This window comes from Martes martes (genome assembly GCF_963455335.1).
Source record: "Martes martes genome assembly, chromosome: X".
NCBI lineage: Eukaryota > Metazoa > Chordata > Mammalia > Carnivora > Mustelidae > Martes > Martes martes.
Genome location: NC_137897.1, coordinates 84,854,872 through 84,874,142, shown reverse-complemented (window position 1 = coordinate 84,874,142; position 19,271 = coordinate 84,854,872). Strand labels below are relative to the sequence as shown.

The 19,271-nt window shown below is 52.1% G+C and overlaps 1 protein-coding gene across 1 annotated transcript in view; it reads right to left on the bottom strand.

Moving 5' to 3' along the window:
* Positions 1 to 1,940: 1,940 nt before the first annotated feature.
* TMEM164 (transmembrane protein 164) overlaps positions 1,941 to 19,271 on the bottom strand; it is a 163,815-nt gene continuing 146,484 nt past the window's right edge. Inside the window, exons 6-7 of the mRNA XM_080794884.1 lie at positions 7,814 to 7,914; positions 1,941 to 6,133 (exon numbers count right to left, since the gene is read on the bottom strand). Of these exons, the coding sequence (XP_080651010.1) occupies positions 5,927 to 6,133; positions 7,814 to 7,914 (308 nt within the window). The 3' untranslated portion in view covers positions 1,941 to 5,926. The remainder of the gene's footprint in view (positions 6,134 to 7,813; positions 7,915 to 19,271) is intronic.

The window sequence follows — 19,271 nt, the reverse complement described above, 5'->3', positions numbered from 1 at the left end:
AGACACCCCAGATGTGCCATCCAGATGCTGGGCAAACGCTGACTGGGAGGGGGGGTGGAGATTGGCGGTAACAGAGAGTCCTTGACTTTGGACGAGGCCTGCCTTGTCCGTTGCCAAGGTTAGCAAACCACATATCCTTTGAATAAGCCACTGCGTTTGTCAGACTGACGTGGATCTCTGCCCCTCCACTGGCCTCGGCAAAGCAGGACAAGGGGAAAACTCAGTGAGGGATAATCACGGTGTAACCATCCCAAGCCACTCCTTCCCCCTCAGAGGGGCTCTGGCCATGCCAATACCAACTCCGTGCAGCCCAGGGAACAGAGGGGTGACCCTGGTGGGGACTGAACAGCTAGCAAAGATACGGAGAAGAAGTTGGAAGCCTTGGTTACCTTCCACCCAGGGGCCCGGAGAAGGCTGGGCGCGGAGGCCCACAGAAAGGCACACAGCTCCACATGGGAGAGCCCATGGGGTGAGGGACAGCTGATGTGGCAGAGTTCCTCCCTCGGGGGGCAGTGCAGCCGCCCACCGTGTTGCATCTCTCTGGGATGAGCTGGGTGGTCACTGAGCACCTGCTATGGAACAGGTCCTGTGCCGGGGACAGGAGAATGAATGAGTCCCCACCCTGTCCTCCAGGAGCTCAGTCTGCAGAGGGACAGACAGCCGGAATGCACTGCCTAGTTGGGGGTGAACCTGCAGTGAGAACCAGGAGCGGGACAGGAGCGGGGTGGCAGGGAGCAGGCAGCGGCAAAAGCCAAGCTGAGAGGTACCTAAGTCAGACCGGGGCTCAGGGAAGCCTGGCCCAGGAGCAGACACTTGAGCTCAGGCTTTTGGACAAGAAGGGAGACCGGGGAACTGAGAGACCCATGCAAAGAAAAAAGGCGAAGGGGAAGACAGCCAGCGGGAAAAGTGGACCAGGAGATGTTGGGAGCAAAGGGTCTCTCCCTGTGTGTGGTCCTGGGGTACATGGGGCTGTGGGGGCAGATGTTTACAGGGCTGAGGGAAGCTGTGCAGTCGGATCTGCATTTGTCGCCTGCAGTAGGGGGGGCCAGACTGGAGCAGAGAAGGCCCAGGGCAGAGAAGGCACGGCCTAGGTCACTGCCATCCAGCTCTTTCTAAAAAGGGAGACATGTAGAAAGGCCATGTGACCCATCTTTCTGTTCTGGGCCAATTCTTGCCCCCCTTTACCCCTGTGCATTTCGGCTATGTTCTGGGGCTCTCCCCGGGGTCACAGGATGGGTTTGGCTCCTCTGCTTTGCACATTCGTGGGGCTCCCCTTCCTCTCTCTTGCCTTCCACATTGCCGCCTGGCTCTACTCCTACTCCTCTCGGGGCTGGGGGTCCCCGGGCAGGGTTTGGCCCAGTAATCACAGCCCCCCAGACGGGCAGCAGAGTCCTGGGAGAGCACAAAGCACATGGGCTGTGGAACTTAACACCCAGCATTCTCCCAGAGACTGCTCTCTGGGTGTCTGCCCATCCACTGGGGACAGCATTACCAGCCAGCTCGGCCTTCTGCTGCAGGGATCACAGGAGGGAATGTGTGTGCAGGGATTTAGCGCCTTGCCGGGCACCCGGATGTAGCCATCCTTCTACAGGTGGAGAACCGGGGGACGTGGCTCAGCCTGAGCTAGCGGTTCTGTGGCCCCAAAACTGCATGGCCCTGGCTTAATTATAGCCTGGCCCAGTGCGCCTGGCGGGGCGGGGTGCTGGATGAAGCCAGCGGATGGCCCCAGAAGACAGTCCCTGCCAAGAGCAAAAGACTTCCTGTGTCGCTGGTGGAAGCAGGCAGCATGCGTGGGAATTTCTGGGTGCGTGGCTCCCAGGGCAGAGCTGCCCTTTGGTGGTCCACCACGGTGTGGGGTGCGAATGGCCCCTTTGGTCTCCTTTTCAAAGCAGAGGGACTTCCGAGAGGGTTCTGGGAAGGAAGGCCAAGACGCCTAGGTTCTCATGAATCTTTTAATGAGAGTAAATGAAGAAAACATTGTAACATGAAGTCCCATGGTCAGGGGGTCCTTTATTATTCGGGGATCTTCAACCACAGAAACACCTAAGACTAAAATTCTAGAATGCTAGGTACACAATTTAATGACCATTTATTTCCAAAGGTGACTGCAGAAACTATTTCCGTACACAATCAAAAGGCTTTTACAAAACAGAGAAAACACATTACCAAATGTCCCAGGGAAGTGGGCAAACTGGTTGTGGGGGGTGCAGCACAGAGCACCTGAGAACCAGCTTGGCAAAAATAGTCCCCCTGCTGCTGTCTAGGAGCTTGAGAAGACTGGTTCTACAGGGGGCCCTCAGGAGGGGGTATGCGGAGTGCCGGGGGGTCTGCCCACAACACAGCAGATTTACCTGGGGATGGGGAAGGAAGGAAGAGTGAGCCCAGGGCAGAGGCGTTTGCCAATTTCCCGGCAAAAATCAGACTATCTCATTCTCTCTACCACAATAACACGGATATAAATGAAGAATTCTTCATAGTACAAAACTCACACCGAAAGAAAGCCAGTTCCCAAAACAACAGCTTTGCTTGAGACGACTTTTGCTTTGCTTTGTTTCTTGCCATGAGGAGCAAACCAGTGTACCAAAAAAAAAAAAAAAAAAGTCATAGACAAGAGCAACCACAAGTGACTAGGTTTTCCTGAGCACAGACTGGTTCACTCTATATACAGAAGGTGGCGGCTCACTCCCTCTCGCGGACTCTGCCCCGTCTGACAGGGCAGGGTAGGGCAAGGCCTGCAGTGAGGGACCCCTCTCCACATGGGGGCCTGCTGATCTACTGAAACCAGCACCCGCATCTTGTCCCTCGTCTCCTCCCCTACCGCCCCCTCAGTCTCCCAAAGAGGACAGAGAACTCTGGATCAAAGGCAACAAATCCAGGGAGGTCTTTTTGGCCCAGAGAGGGAGAGGAAGGACTTTCGGGTACCCCCACCCCCACCATGCCCCAACACCAATGTGCAGAGATAGACTGACCATTTGCTGGTGATGAGGAGGAGGGGAGCTGGGCCCACACCACACAACGCTGAATTAGCAAGGAGTACGGACTGCAGAACCCTGACGGAGGCTAGGCTGGAGGTAGCAGACGGCAAAGTCAGCCGACCGTCCCGCTGAACCCCACCGTCCTCCAAGCAGACAAACGAACCCGTTCCCGGGCCTCTGGGAAGAAAATGGGCCAGACCATATTTGGTGTATGGAACCAAATACTGGGAACAGGGATGGGGCTATAAGCAGGTGCTATCATCTCTGCTATTCTGAGCTGCTGCCTACGCTCTCAGACTCTCTCTCTCTCTCTCTCTCTCTCTCTCTCACACACACACACACACACGGTGATCTCCCCCACGCTGGCAAATGGCATCTGAAAAGTTGGCCAAGGTGGCCAGGGAACCTCCTTGGTGCCACCAGGAAAGCCCTAGGCAGGAGCTGGGAAGCCTGGGCCCCCTGGTATGGGGGGCCACCCTCCAAGGCAGGCTGCCTTAGGTGGGCTCAGACCATGTCAGGTACTTGCCACACCCCAACCCCTTGAATAGAAGCCGCGGGTCCCCTTTGTCTGCCTGTTTCTGAGCCCCCCTGGCCCTAGGGCTCCCCCTGCTGCTCCCTCTTTCCCTGAAAGGTGGAGCTGCCTCTGCCCCAGCCAGGCACATGGCTTCTTTCCCTTCCTTCTTTCCTTCCAGGCAGCAGAGAGGACCAGCCAGAATAGGGCACCGAGCCATAGCCAGGGAAAAGGCGAGCTTCTAGAAGCATGCCACCGCTGGAAAGACTGGGCTGACTGGCCACCCATGCCCCAAAGACAGGGAGGAAGGGCAAGCGTGCAGAGTCTCTGCGCCACCGCGGCATTTGGATGCCAAGCATCCGCCTACAGGACTCCGTGTTCTGGAAGGAGACAGAACGTGCCGCCAGGGGCTCCTCCTGTGACCTCCTTTTAATCTCTCCTTTTGTAAAGAGCCAAGGGGCACTGAGGCCTTGCGTGTTTTCTTATCAGTCATCCCTACACGCAGCAGCTCGATGATCGCCAGGGTGGATCCAGCTGCTCAAGAGGGACCCCTTCCAGAGGACAACCCTATGGTGAGAGACACTGAGACAAACTTGACCAAGCCCTTGGGGGGAGGGAGAGGCAGAAAATGGAGTACATCATGAGGAGGTCAAGGGGAGTAAGAGTACTCGGTGTTCCCCCTCCAGCTCCCCCACGTCCTGGGAACTGATCGTCCCCTGTGCCAGCAGCCTCTGCAGCAGGGCAGCTCCTCCCGCAGCTGCTTCCCAGACCTCACCTTGCTCCAAGAGACTCTCCTGCACCCCGCTGCCTTCTGTAGGTCTGTCTGCTCAGATCACGACCACCGAGTCACTGAAGCTGAATCTAGGTCTTTACAGTACAGTAACACCTGGAATACGGGACCCAGGCCAGGACTACTGGGTTGCCTAGAGTGGGGCGGGGGGTAGGGCCATCAGAGGAAGTCATCGAACCAGGTTTTCTGTTCTTAGGCAAACCTGTTCTTAGTTAAAACCCACAAGGAGTCAGCAAATGCCCAGCCACTGGTTCTCTCCTTGAAGTCTGTGTGACTGAGCTCAAGTCTTTATGCCAAAGGTTTTCCTTTTGAAGCACTTGAACCTGCACCCATGGGGACCTGATTTCTTGGTACCTCCTTTGCAACCCAGACATTGGCTTTGGGGGTGGGCCAGGTCGGCAGGGAAGTGTGTGAAGCCCCACCATGTGAAACAATTCGGCATGGAATCTGGCTGCGGTGATGATACATGGCCCTAGGGTAACAACACCAGCAGGATCTGTATCTTCCCCCAACCCAGGATGCTGACATAGCCTGTGAAAGCACAGAATGCATGGATAGGAGCCCCTGCGGAGATGGGCCCCTGACCCAAGGATTCTCTGAGTTCAAACATCCAAAAACAAGGGAGCAAACAAATTAAAAAAAAAAAAAACCCAAAAAGCAAAAAACCCAACTCCAGCTCACCCTTCCCTGAAGCTGCCTTTTAGAGAGAGAGAAATATTTAAGGGGTATTCAAGATTAAAATGGCATCTACTATCAAACATTCAACTAAAATGGAGCATATGATTCAAATCACAGTTTTCTCAAGTTATCACTTCCATTGATTAATTTCTAACGCTCACTTCTGATAGGGATATGGGTCACTTTTTGGCTCCCTCAGGCAGAATTTACCCAGGGTCCTGCCTAGTAAGAGTGGTGGATATTTTCAACTTGTTCACTTTGGATCTGCTATCCCAACAGCTCTCCATTCCCCTCAATGGAATCTAGCCCTGGGGCCAAGGAGTGCCCCCACCTCCCAACACAGGCAGCATCTTGGAGGGAGTGGCTGGTTGGCTGCTTGCTTTGAGTCATGGGACACCAGTGGGAAGACTCTGGCAGGTTCTATTTTGGCCAAGAGCTGGGAAATCCCTTGGCTCTCGGCTTGCCGCTGGTATAGAAACAAGGCCTCGGTCCCATTATGGTGGGGGCTGTGCTGGAGACAAAGGGGGACCCCAGAGTAAGCCTGGAGGTCCCTGGCAGTGGAGAAATGAAACCCAACCCAATCTCATCACTTCAGTGCCAAGAGAACTGCTGCTTGTTGTTCCCCATCCCCTCAACCAGCTGTCATTAAAGCACCAACAAGCAGAGTGAAAACCACTGACTACCATCGCCCACGTAAGGCCACTAGGAGCAGGGAGGAAGAGCCAAAGGGGAGGAGGAGGAAGAATCCAGCCCTTGGCACGATCCCCCACCCCCAGGCTCCAGGAGATGTCCTGGGGGTTAGAGCTGGGGAAGGAAGCACGGTGGAAGAAAGTGACAGAGAGGAGGGGAAAAAGAAATACACCAAACATCCTACTGCCCTCTCCCCATGATTTCATCAAGAACTGGGTGTTCTCCAAGTCAAGTCAGGACTTGCTTCCTCAGGGAGGAAAAAAAAAAAAAAGACAAGCACCTTCAGTCTATTTTCTTGGCTGGAAGCCGGAGCAAATCCAGCAGATATTTACACAAGGGCCCAGCCATGTATGAGAACAGGATGACCAGCTTCCCGTGGGTCATGGTCATGAGAGTCTGGTGTCCCGAGGCCCAGATGCGATACCAGGGGCCGTAGAATGGGTCTGAGATGGCCGGACACAGCATGTTGTTCAAATTCACTTCGGTGACCTGCAGGGACAAGGGAGGTAGAGTGAGCGTTCACCATCCTGAGGCTTTCTCTGGCTTCTGCCAGTTCAGCCATCTCTACCTAATGGGGGGCTAGACAAGGAGGGATTGACCAATCCCCACCTGTTCATGATGGGATTTCTCTGCCCTAGGGTTTTGGGGGTGGGTCAAGGCTAGAGCCCTTGGGAGGTGATGGGGGAGGCCATCCAATGGAAAAGCTGTTTGGAGTTGCTCAATCTTGCCTTCCCATTGGGTCCAGAGCCTGCTGTCATTCCTAAGCATCTACCACGTGCCTAGTCCCCGGAGAGGTGACAGGGGATGACAGAACAGTCAACGGCATGGTCCCTGCCTCCACTTATAACTGGCCACCAACCGAGTTGGTATGGGCAACCACATCTGACCTCAAACCAGACGGTGCTCACCAGGTTTCCCCCACCAGGAGATCTGGGGGGAGGGTACAGAATGGGCACTGAGTTCTCAGAGAAGATTTCATGAAGGAAGTGGCACCCTGAATGGACTCATGAAGGATGGATGGGGGTCATGGCGAGGAATGGAGCGAGCGGGGCCTTCCTTGTAGGAGGTGCGGCCTGACCCAGGCCTGCAGGTGGGACTGAGCATGGTTTGTATGGTGACATGAGGACACGGACCCCTCTGGAATCAAGCAGTCCCAGTGGAGAGCGCTCAGAGCCATGTGTGAAAGTCATCCTGTTGCCTTCCTCAAGTGTGGGAGCATTCATGCCACTGGCCAAGAGCTCCAGCTGTCCCCCAGGCAAACCAGAGCAGAGCAGAATGCCAGGACTGGTGACCTCGGTCATGTGCCTTAGTCCGGCCAGGCCCCACGAGGCCCCACATGGCTGATGCTGCATTCATGCTGCTCGCACACAAAATCAGACACGCCGCTCCTGCCCCGAAGACGGCTGCGGCACCTGCCTTCCAAAGCCCTTCCAGCCCACACGTTAGAGACAAGTCCTCACCACCTCTTGGGGAGGCTGGCGGTTTGGTTCCATGTCTCAGAGAGGGGCCAGCTCTCTGCCCTCGACGGGGAGGTGACTCACCCAGAATGGTGGCAGAGCCGGGACTTGAATTGGGTCTCCTGACCCCCCATAGCCCCAAGTTCTTCCTCCTTCACTTTGCCACCAATATAGACAACCATGCACTCAGCAATGTTGGGCTCTGGATAACTCAACTACTGAGTCCAGCCTTCATCCACGCTCCGGGCGGGTCTGAACACCCCAGAATGCCATGGGAGTCCCCCCGACACGGCACTTCCACTGGCCACACAGCTCAGGGCCTGGGAGTTGGCCCAGAATGGACCTAAGGTTGGAAGCCTCCTCTCCAGGCCCAGGCCAGGGTGGAGGTCCTGCCTTCACTCCCCACGGGGTATGTAACAAACCACTTTCCAGCCGCAGCTCGCTGTTTGCAACCTGGGTGGTCGTGAGCGAAGGGCATCTTTGCCTCCCCAGGGATGAAAGAAACGGTCAATACTGTAGATTTCCGAAAACCCTTTGGAGAGGCCCAGGCCATGGAGCATAAATCAGCAACCCAGACACAACAATCTGACATCCTGGCCTTTGGCATCTTGTATTTTCGAAACAAAACGATACACCAGCGCCAACCAGGATTATGAAGATTTATGGAGAACTCTGCACAGAGGGGGATCGGAGGGGACCAAACCAAACTTACCAGGCCCAGGATCTGTAAGATGCTGAAGTGGTAAAAGAACATGAGGCCAGTTGAGAGAAGGGCCCACCGGAAACTGCTGAGGGGCTCTGGGGTGTAAGCACCTGGAGGAAAAGGGGACACGGTGAGACTCACTTCTCCTTTGCTCCTTGAGGTTACAGGTGCCGAGGCCGCAGCCACCACTGGCCAATTGGCCCCTGTCGCTACTTAGAAGATGGGCCCGCTGACATACCAGGGCCATTACGGAGGGAGGATTTTTTTTTGGGGGGGGATGATGAAAGGAATGCATGATCGTTAGAGGAAATTTAGAAAATGTTACAGGAGTGGCAACGAGATGGGGAAAATGAAGAGCACCACATCCCCGGCCCTCTACTCCCCACATGCGGCGCTGCTGGCTTTTGGGTGTGCATGCCGGCTGGACTGCCCTATGCCTCAGGAGTTGGTTTGCTTTTTTTTTCTTCTTAATTACTAATTGGAGTCTAACTGTATATATAATCAAGCACCCTTCCCTTTCACATTGACTTTCGTCATTCCCTCACATTTCTAAAGAGAGAGCTCTTTGAGGAAGTGTGGCAGCATAGTGGTTGGAACGGTCCACTTCCATGGCCCACGGATTTGGGCTCAAATCTAGATTCTACCACGTCTGGGCTATGTGGCCCTGGATAAGTTGTGGAAATTCCCTAAGTCTCAGTTTTCCTGCCTGTAGATCGAGGATACCAGTCCTACCCTCTCCTTAGCACTGTGGCAAGGAATGAAGGGAATAAGCTACCGGATGCTCGTGGTCTAGACTTGGGTACCACATGAGTGTTCCACGGGTGTGAGGTGCTACCATGAGCACACCATGATCATGCTTCCAACAACGACAGAATGTGCTGTATCCAACGGCTGTGCCATTTCCCAACTGTTGCTCAACTTCTTCCCCCGCCCCAGAACAGCAAGAATGATATATTTTCCCTCTAGCCTCCCTAGGAACGAGCCTCCAGGGAGGCATGGATGCATTCCAGAGCTGGCAGAGCTGGAGTATGGCTTATAGGATGCTGTGGGGTGTCACTCGGAATGGAAGGCTTGGAGATGGGGGTACTCCAGAATGAAAGGAAGCTGGAACCCTCCCTCCCAAGCAAGTGCGTGGCAACATTACATCCTGGAGTAGTATCTTCCCAAGTCAGTCTTTCACTGATTCATCCATTCATTCACTAGTTATCAGGCACCTATTATGTTTCCAAGCTTCATGCTAACCTTTGGGGTATAGGAAGATAAAGAAGACAGGCTCCCTACAATTCCAGACTCCTAGTCTGCGGGGGGAGGCAGACATGCCAATTGACAATTAGAACCCAGTACAATGGTGGGATGCCTGTGTTCTGTGCCCCATTATCAAGGGAGGACAGAACTCAGCTGGAGGCGGAGGAGGAGGGAGTTGTAGGAACAAGGACTGCTTCTCAGTAGAAGGGGCACAGAGCAATCTCGAAGGACCAACGGGACTTAACCAGGGGCCCAGGCATTCTAGAGCCAGCAGCTTGCGCAAAGGCAGACATGCAGACATGAGCCCCGAGTGTAAGGCAATTCAGAGAACTATGGGTAAGAGTTGGGGCCGCGTGGAAGGTGTGGCGGGGTGGTGAGCAGGAGTAAGACTCGGATGTTGGTTGAGGGATGGCTTGGGCTTCAGCCCATACCTGCAGGGTCATGAGCCCCAATGCCACAAGGCTCAGGTAGGCAACTGGGAGAAGAAAGCCCGATCCCCTTCTAAAGATGGCAACCACCACTCGGCTCCATCCAACCACTGCCCTACTGGGACATGTTCCCAGAGTTGCCATTTTTTTCAGTTTTGCAAGAGGAGCCAGAAATACAAACCTGTGTGTGGAATTTCCTGATTTTTAAATGTTGGCAAATAATTCTGAATGTTTTAAGAATTCTCAATGGACCGAACAACACATGTCTTCTTGGATGGATTTCAGCGCATGGATGGCGAGCTCGGAGCTGTGCTGCCGAGCCACAGGAAGGAGCAGGAAAGTGATGTAATCAGACATGTGCTTGACAAAGGTCCCGCTGGCTGGTGCAGGGGAAGGACTGGAGCAGAGAACATCGAGGCAGGGAGACGGATAAGGAGGCTGCTGCAGGAACCCAAAGAGGGAAGGGGACAGACGGCCCTCAAAGGTCATAGAGGAAGGGCTGGAGAGAAGTGGAAGAAGATCTCAGCAGATATGAGTCATGGATGCTGGGGAGCAAGAATGAGGACGGACAAATCTAGAAAGGCCTCCAGCTTGGGCCTCATTGGGTTGATGGTACCATTGATTGTGATGGAGAAGAAAGGAGAAGGCAAGAGGAGGCAGAAGGCAGGGAGATGATGAGGCCAATTTCAGACATATTGAAATCGAGGCGTCTGCGGAATATCCAAGTGGACACGTCTTGGTCAGTTTCACTCATCTATAAAATGGCATGCCACTGCCCACTTCATAAGGCTGTTGGGTAGATGAGATGACTTAATTTAAGTCACGTCTCACACTCAATGGAGAAGATGGGGCTGAACATCCAGATGTAGGTGTCAGCAGCACCCACCAGCTACTAAAGACACAAGGGCACATGTGGACTGGGAGAGACTGGGAGAGGAAGGCCAGAGGCAGAACACCAAGGAACACCTCAGGGGCAAGGTAGAGTGGGGTGGGGTGGGGTGTGGCAGGAAGAAGGAGTGAGGTGGGGTGACTGAAGCCAGGTAGGTCTTCTGGGGGAAAAGCTCGGGCTTGTAATGGGCACATGAGCCAGGCTCACAGCATCTGTAAGTCACAAGGCCCTTGGAGGGCATCAAACTCACTCTTCCAGGTTAGAGATGGAGACACCAAAGGCCAGGAGATTTGTGGTGCCACCGCCAAAGTAAGAGCAGGGCGCTGGGCTCTTGGACGCTGCCAGGCCGCTCACTGCTCAGTGCCCCTGTTGCCACTTGTCCAGACCACCACCATACCAAGTCATAAGGTCTCTTTCCTTGTCTGTTTTCCTCCCTGGACCAGAGCTCCACGGGGAGGGGGACCTTGTCAGACTCGTTTCTGTGCCCCTAGCTTCTAGCACAGCGCTTGGCTTGCAAAAAGGCACTGGGCTGCGCACTGAAATTCTGCGCACCTTCCTGTCTGCTGAAATGAATGGGAATCGGGCACTGTGTTGTCTCCCTGGCTGCTGGGGTGTTAAGAGGAAGAGCGGACCTGGAGGACCCGCAGGTGCCTCTCAAGGCTGGAGCTATTTCCCTCCATCCTCTGCTTGCTCTCCCTAGTGGCAGCTGGGCAGCAGTAAGCAGTCCAGTGGGTCACGGGGTCCCTGGAGGAAAAGGACAGGAGAGGGCAGCCAGGAGGTCTTTAGCCTCGAGGTAGCTCAGCCACTGGACTGGGGAAAGCCGGGATGAGGCCCCTCTCCTCATCATGCTCCTCCCTGCCTTGCAGTCCCTGCCAAACGCTATGGGGGAGAGGCACACTCAGACACAGCCAGGGGTCCACATTTTCACTACCCCTTGCCCCAGCCCCCACTTTCCTACAACCACTTTGAGTTGCCCCATCCGCCCCACACCAGATTGTCAGTTCCATGAATGAGGGGCCATTTCGGAATCCCCCCTTTACCTCCAGCACCTGGTACACAGTAGGCACTCCAAAATTCAGCCCAGTGTGAGCGATTGAACGGCACAGCCCTTCTGGAGAAATCATCAAACTCTATAAAACCCTTTGGCCTGGCAATCCTACTTTGAGGACTTCCGTCAAATACCTAAAGAAACCAACAGACCACCCTTATTTGCACAGAGATGTTTACACCTGCACCACCTGTAACACTGAGGACCTGGAAACAAACCAAGTGGGGAAATAAGGTGAACTCTGGCCCCTTGGTATTGTGCAACCACCATTCAAATGACAACCAAACCATGTGTGTGAGGAAAAGTCCCTGGCTTGTAGTGGCATATGTCGAAGGCAGAACACCAAACAACATGCCAGGGATGGAAAGTAGAGCTGAAGAGGTGAAAACAAAGGGCTTGGAGGTGGACAGCCCTGGGTGTGAATCCCCTGTCTGCCACTGCCTGGGGTCAGGGCAGGGGGGCAGCGGGGCGGGGGGGGGGGGGGGGGGAGGGGAGGGAGGAGGGTGTGTCCCTGGGGCAGATCCTGTTGCATGGCCCTCTCAGACCGTTTCCTGTATGAAGACTGGAGGTAACATCCACCTCTCAGGGCCGTAAATCTGCCTCTCAGGGCCGCCAAGTAGAATAAGAGATACAGAAAAGTAAACAGAGCAGCTTGCTTGGCACACAGCAAGGGGCTGCTACTTTTATCATGGAGAAACCATAGCCATCCAAAATCTCCAAAAAGACTGGGAGAAGCCAGGGAATCTTGCAAAGAAGTGATCTCTGTGAAGGGCTGGGGGAGGGGGTCTTGACTACGGTTTCTACTGTCTTTCCACTGTTGTTGGTTCTTTTCGTTGTACAGATAATCAAAGATTCAATTTCTCAGAAACTTTAAAAAAAAAAAAAAAGGAAAAGAAAAGAAACCAGAAAGAGAGCCAGTCAGGAAGCAAGCAAGCAAGCACCCTGAGAATAAACGATCCACTCCACATAGATATATGCAAATGGTATGCAAACGCGCATCATTCCTTTTTTTCTCCATATACCTGAATGTGGCCCTTGGGATAATCCGAGTGAAAAACCAGTTTTCTTCTAAAGGAAAAGAGAAACTTAAGCACTTTTGGAAAAATTAAACACATAAAACTTTTTTTTTCTACTCTAAGAAAGAAATGTGACATTTTTCTGTTAGCATCGTGTATCCCAGGAGGATAGAAGCGTTTCATCTCTAAAGGTGGGGGGAGCGAAGATAATAGCTTTTTCTGAAATCGATTTCTGCCAGAAGGAAGCGTCACACGTGCTGGGAAAGAAGTCACCTGTACCACCAGCAGCAGCAAAGACAGATCCCGAGAGGCCTCCCAGGGGCCGTTCTCCCATCCTATAATCCCACCCAGGAAGGACTTAGACCAAGGAGTTGAGGCTGGGCAGGGTGGCATCCTGTTCTCTGGTCTTTGTCCTGCTTCCTTCGACCCATTCACTTCATCCAACGCTGGGCACCAGATCCCATGGCTAGGCAGTGGGGAGAAGGGGGAAAAGACAGTCCCCGCTCCTGACAACTGCCCGGCACTTACAAGTGAACAATGAGGGGAGCACCTAGGTGGCTCAGTGGGTTATGCGTCCAACTCTTGATTTTGGCTCAGGTCTTGATCTCAGGTCTTGATCTCAGGGTCCTGGGATCGAGCCCTACATCGGGCTCTGTGCTAAGCGTGGAGTCTGCTTGTCCCCCTCCCTCCACTCATGTTCGCTCTCTCTCAAACAAATAAATAAAATCTTTTATAAATAAAAGAGTGAATCACGAGATGGTGTAGGCAGGTAAGCACAGGAAGTAAGGGGGCACAGAGGAAGGGTAGCTGGAGACGACAGCTGAGGTGGGTTTTGAAGAAGCACAGGGAGGAGCTGGGGACAGAGCGTGCAGGAGGGAAAGGGTACTCCACGTGGTGGGTACAGCCCGCCAAGAGGTGTGGAGGCATGACGTGGCACACTGTTTGCATGTCATCTCAAGCAGGTCTGGGTCACCGGAGCATAAAGTGGGAGGGGACACGTGTCAAGAGATGAAGCTGGAGAGACCAGTGGGTGGGGTCAGGCCATGAAGAACCTCATTCGCCATGGTCAAGAACTTGGCCTTGATCCTGAACATGATGAGATGCCACTGAGAGGTTTTACACAGGGGAGTACAGGTCAGATTTCTGTTCAGGACGGCTAGGGAGGCAGGCCAGGTGGCTTCCAAGTCTATGACTTCAGAATTTACTACAAGTCTTACGTCAGTAACTGAGTTGAATTAGGGAAAAGAGGAGTTCAATGTGGAATGCGCTGACACCGAATTCCTTTGGGGTGTCCCCGTGGAGAGCTTGGGAGAGAAATGGCATGGACAGAGCTTGGAGTGGAGAGATCAATGAGAAGAGTCTGTGGAATGAGAGTAAAGCACCGATCGTTGCCAGAAGAAAGTGGACCCCCTGCCCAAGAAGACAGGATCGAAGACAAGATGAGCCCGCCAGCCACACGTGACAATTTACTAAAGGAATTAAAATTAGATAAAATCAGAAATTTGATTCCTCGGCTGTGCCAGCTGCATTTCTAAGTGCTCACATGAGTAGTGGCTACCCTATGGGGCAGGGCAAAAGCAGAACGTTCCTACCATCAACGAACATTCCACTGGGAGCACACTTCTCTATAGAGGTAGAGACCAACACCTCCCCTGGCTTTAGCGACATGCTGGCCATGTACTCTCAGCAATAGCAATTTCAGGAAAATAGTGATACAGGAGCTAGGTGGTCACAGCTAAAGAGTTTTTTCAGGTGTACAAGGAAAGGAATTCCAGGGGAAGGGAACAGGATCTGCAAAGGCACAGAGAAATCATTACTCAAATCCCCAATACTTCATTCACGTCTCTGAATGTCCCCTTCATCCTTTGGCTCACACCCACCCTGCCTCTGCCCACGAGGAGCCTGCTTCCCCTCTGGCCTTCAAAAGCAGTCTCACTCGTTTTTCTCCTTTGGCCCACGTAGGTAGGGTGGGTAACTTCTTACTTTGCACTGCTGTTCCCAGACCACTGGCCCTCCTCTCTCCCTGAAACCTTACAACCACCATCCCATACCACCCCACTATTCTTCCCTTTTATGGCTGTCTACAAACATCTGCATCATGGCCCTCAATATCCCTTGAGGATGTTAGTACCTGGCTTGGTACCACTCTCTCCAAAACCATCCCTGTCCTATTTCTTGATAATTTCCACACATGCCTGGATGAACCTTCTAGGACCCTGGTCTCTCGGTTCCTTGCCCCCCCCCAACTCCTCAGTCCCCTTGTCCTCTCTAGCACACCAGCCGCTCACTCCCATGCTCATGCATGAGACCTCAGAATTGTGAATATCTGCAACCCCCTCTAAGTCAAACATTCCTTCTTCAACTACGACTTCTTCTTTCAGGCTTACACTCTTACCCTGACCCTGACACTTTGACACAGCCAGAATCTGCGATCAGTAGGTCCCACCATCTCTCTGCTGTCTCTCGTGGCTCCTGCTTCCCTCCTTACATTCCGCGGCCCATCAATCGAAAGATCCCTGGCACCCTCCTTTCACTTCACAGTGCCTGTCAGGATCGTACTCATCTTGGTGGGGGGGGAACCCAACAACCCAGCCCTGGTTAAATTCCAACGTGTTCCTCTTCCTTGCTTGCACCCACACAGCTGAATGTGTCTGGAGAAAAACAACAGTGCTGACTGTTCTCACTTCGAATTCGTGCTCACAGACCTCAAGTGCATCCTTCGTGTTGCCAGGCAATCATGCTTTATCTCCCCTGTCCATTCACTCTCTCAGGCAACAATTTCATATGGACTCCTCTCTTCTCAAACCTCCCACAGGGCTAGCCCATCCGCATTCTCAGATGATGCCCTTGCCTCCTACTTCACTGAGAAAAAAACGAATCAGGCAAAAAAAAAAAAAAAAAACCCTCTTAAATCTGGGGCACCTGGGTGGCTCAGTCAGGTGTCTGCCTTCAGCTCAGGTCATGATCCTGGAGTCCTGGGACTGAGCCCCTCATAGGGCCCCCTGCTCAACAGGGAGTCTGCTTCTCCCACTGCCCCCACTCATGTTCTCTCTCTCTCTCTCTGTCTCTCTCTCTCTCTCTGAAATAAACACAATCCAATCTTTAAAAAAATTTTTTTTCTCAAAGCTCTCACGATTGCCTCTAACTACGTACCTGCCTCAGCAACTGATGTGCTCTGCCTTCACCCCGCTGGCCATGGACGTCCTGCCCAAGACCCCAGCCAAGGCCAGCCTTCCCCTTTGTATCCAGATCCCATCCTCTTTCACCTAGTCAGTATCGCTACAGCCGCTACAAACACCTGACTTTGCTTCCCCTTCCATCCCCAGCCCCTCTTTAGAGCAAAACTCCTTGAAAGACTCCTTTATACGTGGATCATCCAGTATGGCAGCTACTGGCCACGTGTGGTTACTGAGCCCTCGGGAGGTGGCTAGTGTGAACTGACATGAGCCGTTAGTGTAAAATACACACTGGGTTTCAAAGGATGTAAAATATCCTGGTAGTGATTTTATTATGCTGGTTACATTGGAATGAGAATGTTTTGGATATACTGGGTTAAATAAAATAGAAGAGATGTTGTTAAAATTAATGGCACCAGTTTCTTTAACATTTTCTGAGTGTGGCTACTAGAATATTAGATTATTTTCACAGCTCACAGCTGTGAGCTCCATTTTTTTTTTTGACAATACTTGTCCATACTTCCTGTCCACAATTCCTCTCATCCCATTCTCTCTTAACCTGCTCTAATTCGGCTTCTGCTCCTACCTCCCCCCTCTACTCACTCCCCCCAAACGGCTCCCCACAGGGTCACAAATAACCTTTCCACTGCTGAATCCAACGGTCAATTCTCAGGCTTCATCTTCCGCATCCTTTTGTTCTGGAAATGTTCTTCATCTGGAGTCCAGGATACTGCTCTCCTTTCATTTTCCTCCTGCTCCACAACCTGCTACTTCTCCGTCCCCTCTAGCAGTTTCTCCCCCTCTCTGTGACCTCTAAATGATGGAGGGTCAGGCTGCAGAACTCGGAGGTTTTCTCTTCCCTATACACTTTCATTCCCTGAGCAGTTTCAACCGATCTCATGGCTTGAAGGCGATCTATGCACTGATGACTCCAACATGCACATCTCAGCCCGGACCTCTGCCTCGAATTCCAGGCTCACACATCTCACAGGTTGCTCACTATCTGCACTGGGGTACGCAAATGGGCATCTCCTGTTCTCGAACCCAGCTTCGGACCTTAGCTCCTATGGTAGATGATTACCGTACTGGCTCCCAGTAAGTCATACCCTCCCAGTATCCACACCCTCATGTGCTCCTCTCCCATGCTGATCAGGCCACGTGACCCATGTGGCTCAGCCATGCAACTTGCTTTGACCCACGGGATTACATCAAAAAAGTTGCCAATGGAGGCGTGATAAGCACCTGTACCTAGGAGTGTGCCCTCTTGGAATGCTGCCCTGAGAACCCTGTGCCATGAAAGGCCATGAGGATAGAGAGGGCCAGCTATCCCAACTGCTCCAGGCGAGCCCAGGCAAGACCAGTAGAAAACTATCTCAGTCAGCAAGGGCTGCCATAACAAAACACCATAGACTGGGTGGTTTAAACAACAGATGTTTCTTTTTTCAGTTCTGAAAGCTATAAAGTCTAAGATCAAGCGCACAGGCAGATTCATGTCTAGGGAGAGCCCACTTTCTGATTCACAGGACAGCCATCTTTTTGCTGTAGCCTCACAAGATGGGAGGGGCTAGGGAGCTCTCTGGCCTCTCCTTCTCCAATCCCATTCATGAGGGCCCCGCCCTCATGACCTAATTGAACCCCAATTACTGCCCAAAGGCTCTATGTCCAAATACAAGCACACTGGGAGTTAGGATTTCAACATAAGAATTTGCCGGGGCTGGGGCACAAACATTTGGTCCATAACAATGAATGACCCAGTCTACCCACACAGTTGTGAAGAAAAGGATGTCGCTGGGGGGTTTATTTTGGGTTCCTCTTAATCCCTCTTCACCAATTTTGCCCACCCCCCCCCAAAGCCCCTTCCCTCTGGCAACCACAAGTCTGTTCTCTGTATTTAAGAGTCTATTTCTGTTTGTTCATCTGCGTTGTTTTTAAGATTCTACATATAAATGAAATCATACGGTATTTGCCCTTTTTTGGGGCTTACTTAGCAAAATACTTTTCAGGTCCATCGGTTTTGTCACAAACTGCAAGGTCTCCTTTTCTTATGGCTGAGTAATATTCCACTGTGTGTGTGTGTATCTCACAGCTTCTTTATCTAGTCATCTACTGATGGACACTCGGGTCACTTCCCTACCTTGGCTATTGTCAACAATGCTGCAATAAAAACAGGAGTGTGTAGATCTTTTCCAATTAGTGTTTTCAGTTTCCTCAGATAGATACCCATTAGTGGAATTACTGGCTTGTACAGTATTTCTATTTTTAATGTCTTGAGGAACCCCCATGCTGTTTTCCACAGTGGCTGCACCAGCCTGCATTCCCACTGGCGGTGTAGGAGGGTGACCTTTTCTCCCCGTCCTCGCCAATACTTGCTTCTTGTCTTTGATACTAGGAATTCTGACAGGTGCGAGGTGGTATCTCACTGTGGTTTAGACTTGCATTTCCCTGATGACGCATCATACTGGGCACCTCTTCATGGGTCTGTTGGCCATCTGGGTGTCTTCTTTGGGAAAAAAATGTCTATTCAGGTCTTTGGCCCATTTTTAATTGGATTATTTGGTCTTCTGGTGGTTAGCTGTGTAAGTTCTTCATAAATCTTGGCTACTAACCCTTTAGCAGATATGTCATTTGCAAATCTCTGCTCCCATTCAGTAGGCTGCCTTTTTGTTTTGTTATCGTTGCCTTCAGTGTGCAAGAGCTTTTTAGTTTGGTGTCATCCAATAATAAGTGCTTTAAGCTATTATGTTTTGGGATGTTTGTTACTTCCATTCCCTATCCCCCCCTCCCAAAACCAATGAACAAGAACAGAGCCCTTTTCCTAGTCTTCCTGATCTCAATTAATGATCGTCCATCTAAGTTACTCAGGTCATAGCCTTCAGGAGTCACCCTTGACCCCTCCTTCTCTCATACCCTATATCTGATCCATCAGCAAATCCTGCTGGCTGCACCTTCAGCATGTATCCCAAACCCAACAACTCTCCTCTGGCTCTCCTGTCAGTACCCTAGCCACTAGCTTCTCCTGCCTGAGTTACTATACACATCACTTACAGGTCTTCCTGCTTCCATCCCTGTCCCCCTGCGGTCTAATTTCAGCACAGCAACTGGGTGACCCCTTTAAAAATTCATTCGGGGGACGCCTGGGTGGCTCAGTTGGTTGGGCGGCTGCCTTCGGCTCAGGTCGTGATCCCAGCGTCCTGGGATCGAGTCCCGCATCGGGCTCCTTGCTCCGCGGAGAGCCTGCTTCTCCCTCTGCCACTCTGTCTGCCTGTGCTCACTCTCTCTCTCTCTCTCTCTCTGACAAATAAATAAATAAAATCTTAAAAAAAAATTAAAAATTCATTCGGATCGTCTGAGTCCATGGCTCAAAACCCTCCAATGGCTGCCCATCTCCCCAAAAGTAAACTGCCAAGTCCTTCCTGTGGTCTGTGAGGCCTTCTATATAATCTGCCCCTCATCTACAGCACCTTTCTGACCTCGTCTCCTACAACGTAACCCCTTCCTTCACATGGCTCTAGACACACTGACCTATTTGCTGTTGCTGGATTATTCTAGAAACATTCCATGTCAGGGCCTGTACACTTCTTTGCTCTTCTTGGCATATTCCTCCTCTAGGTATCCGATGGCTCAGTCCCTTGCCTTACAAACCTTCACTCAAATGTCACATTCTT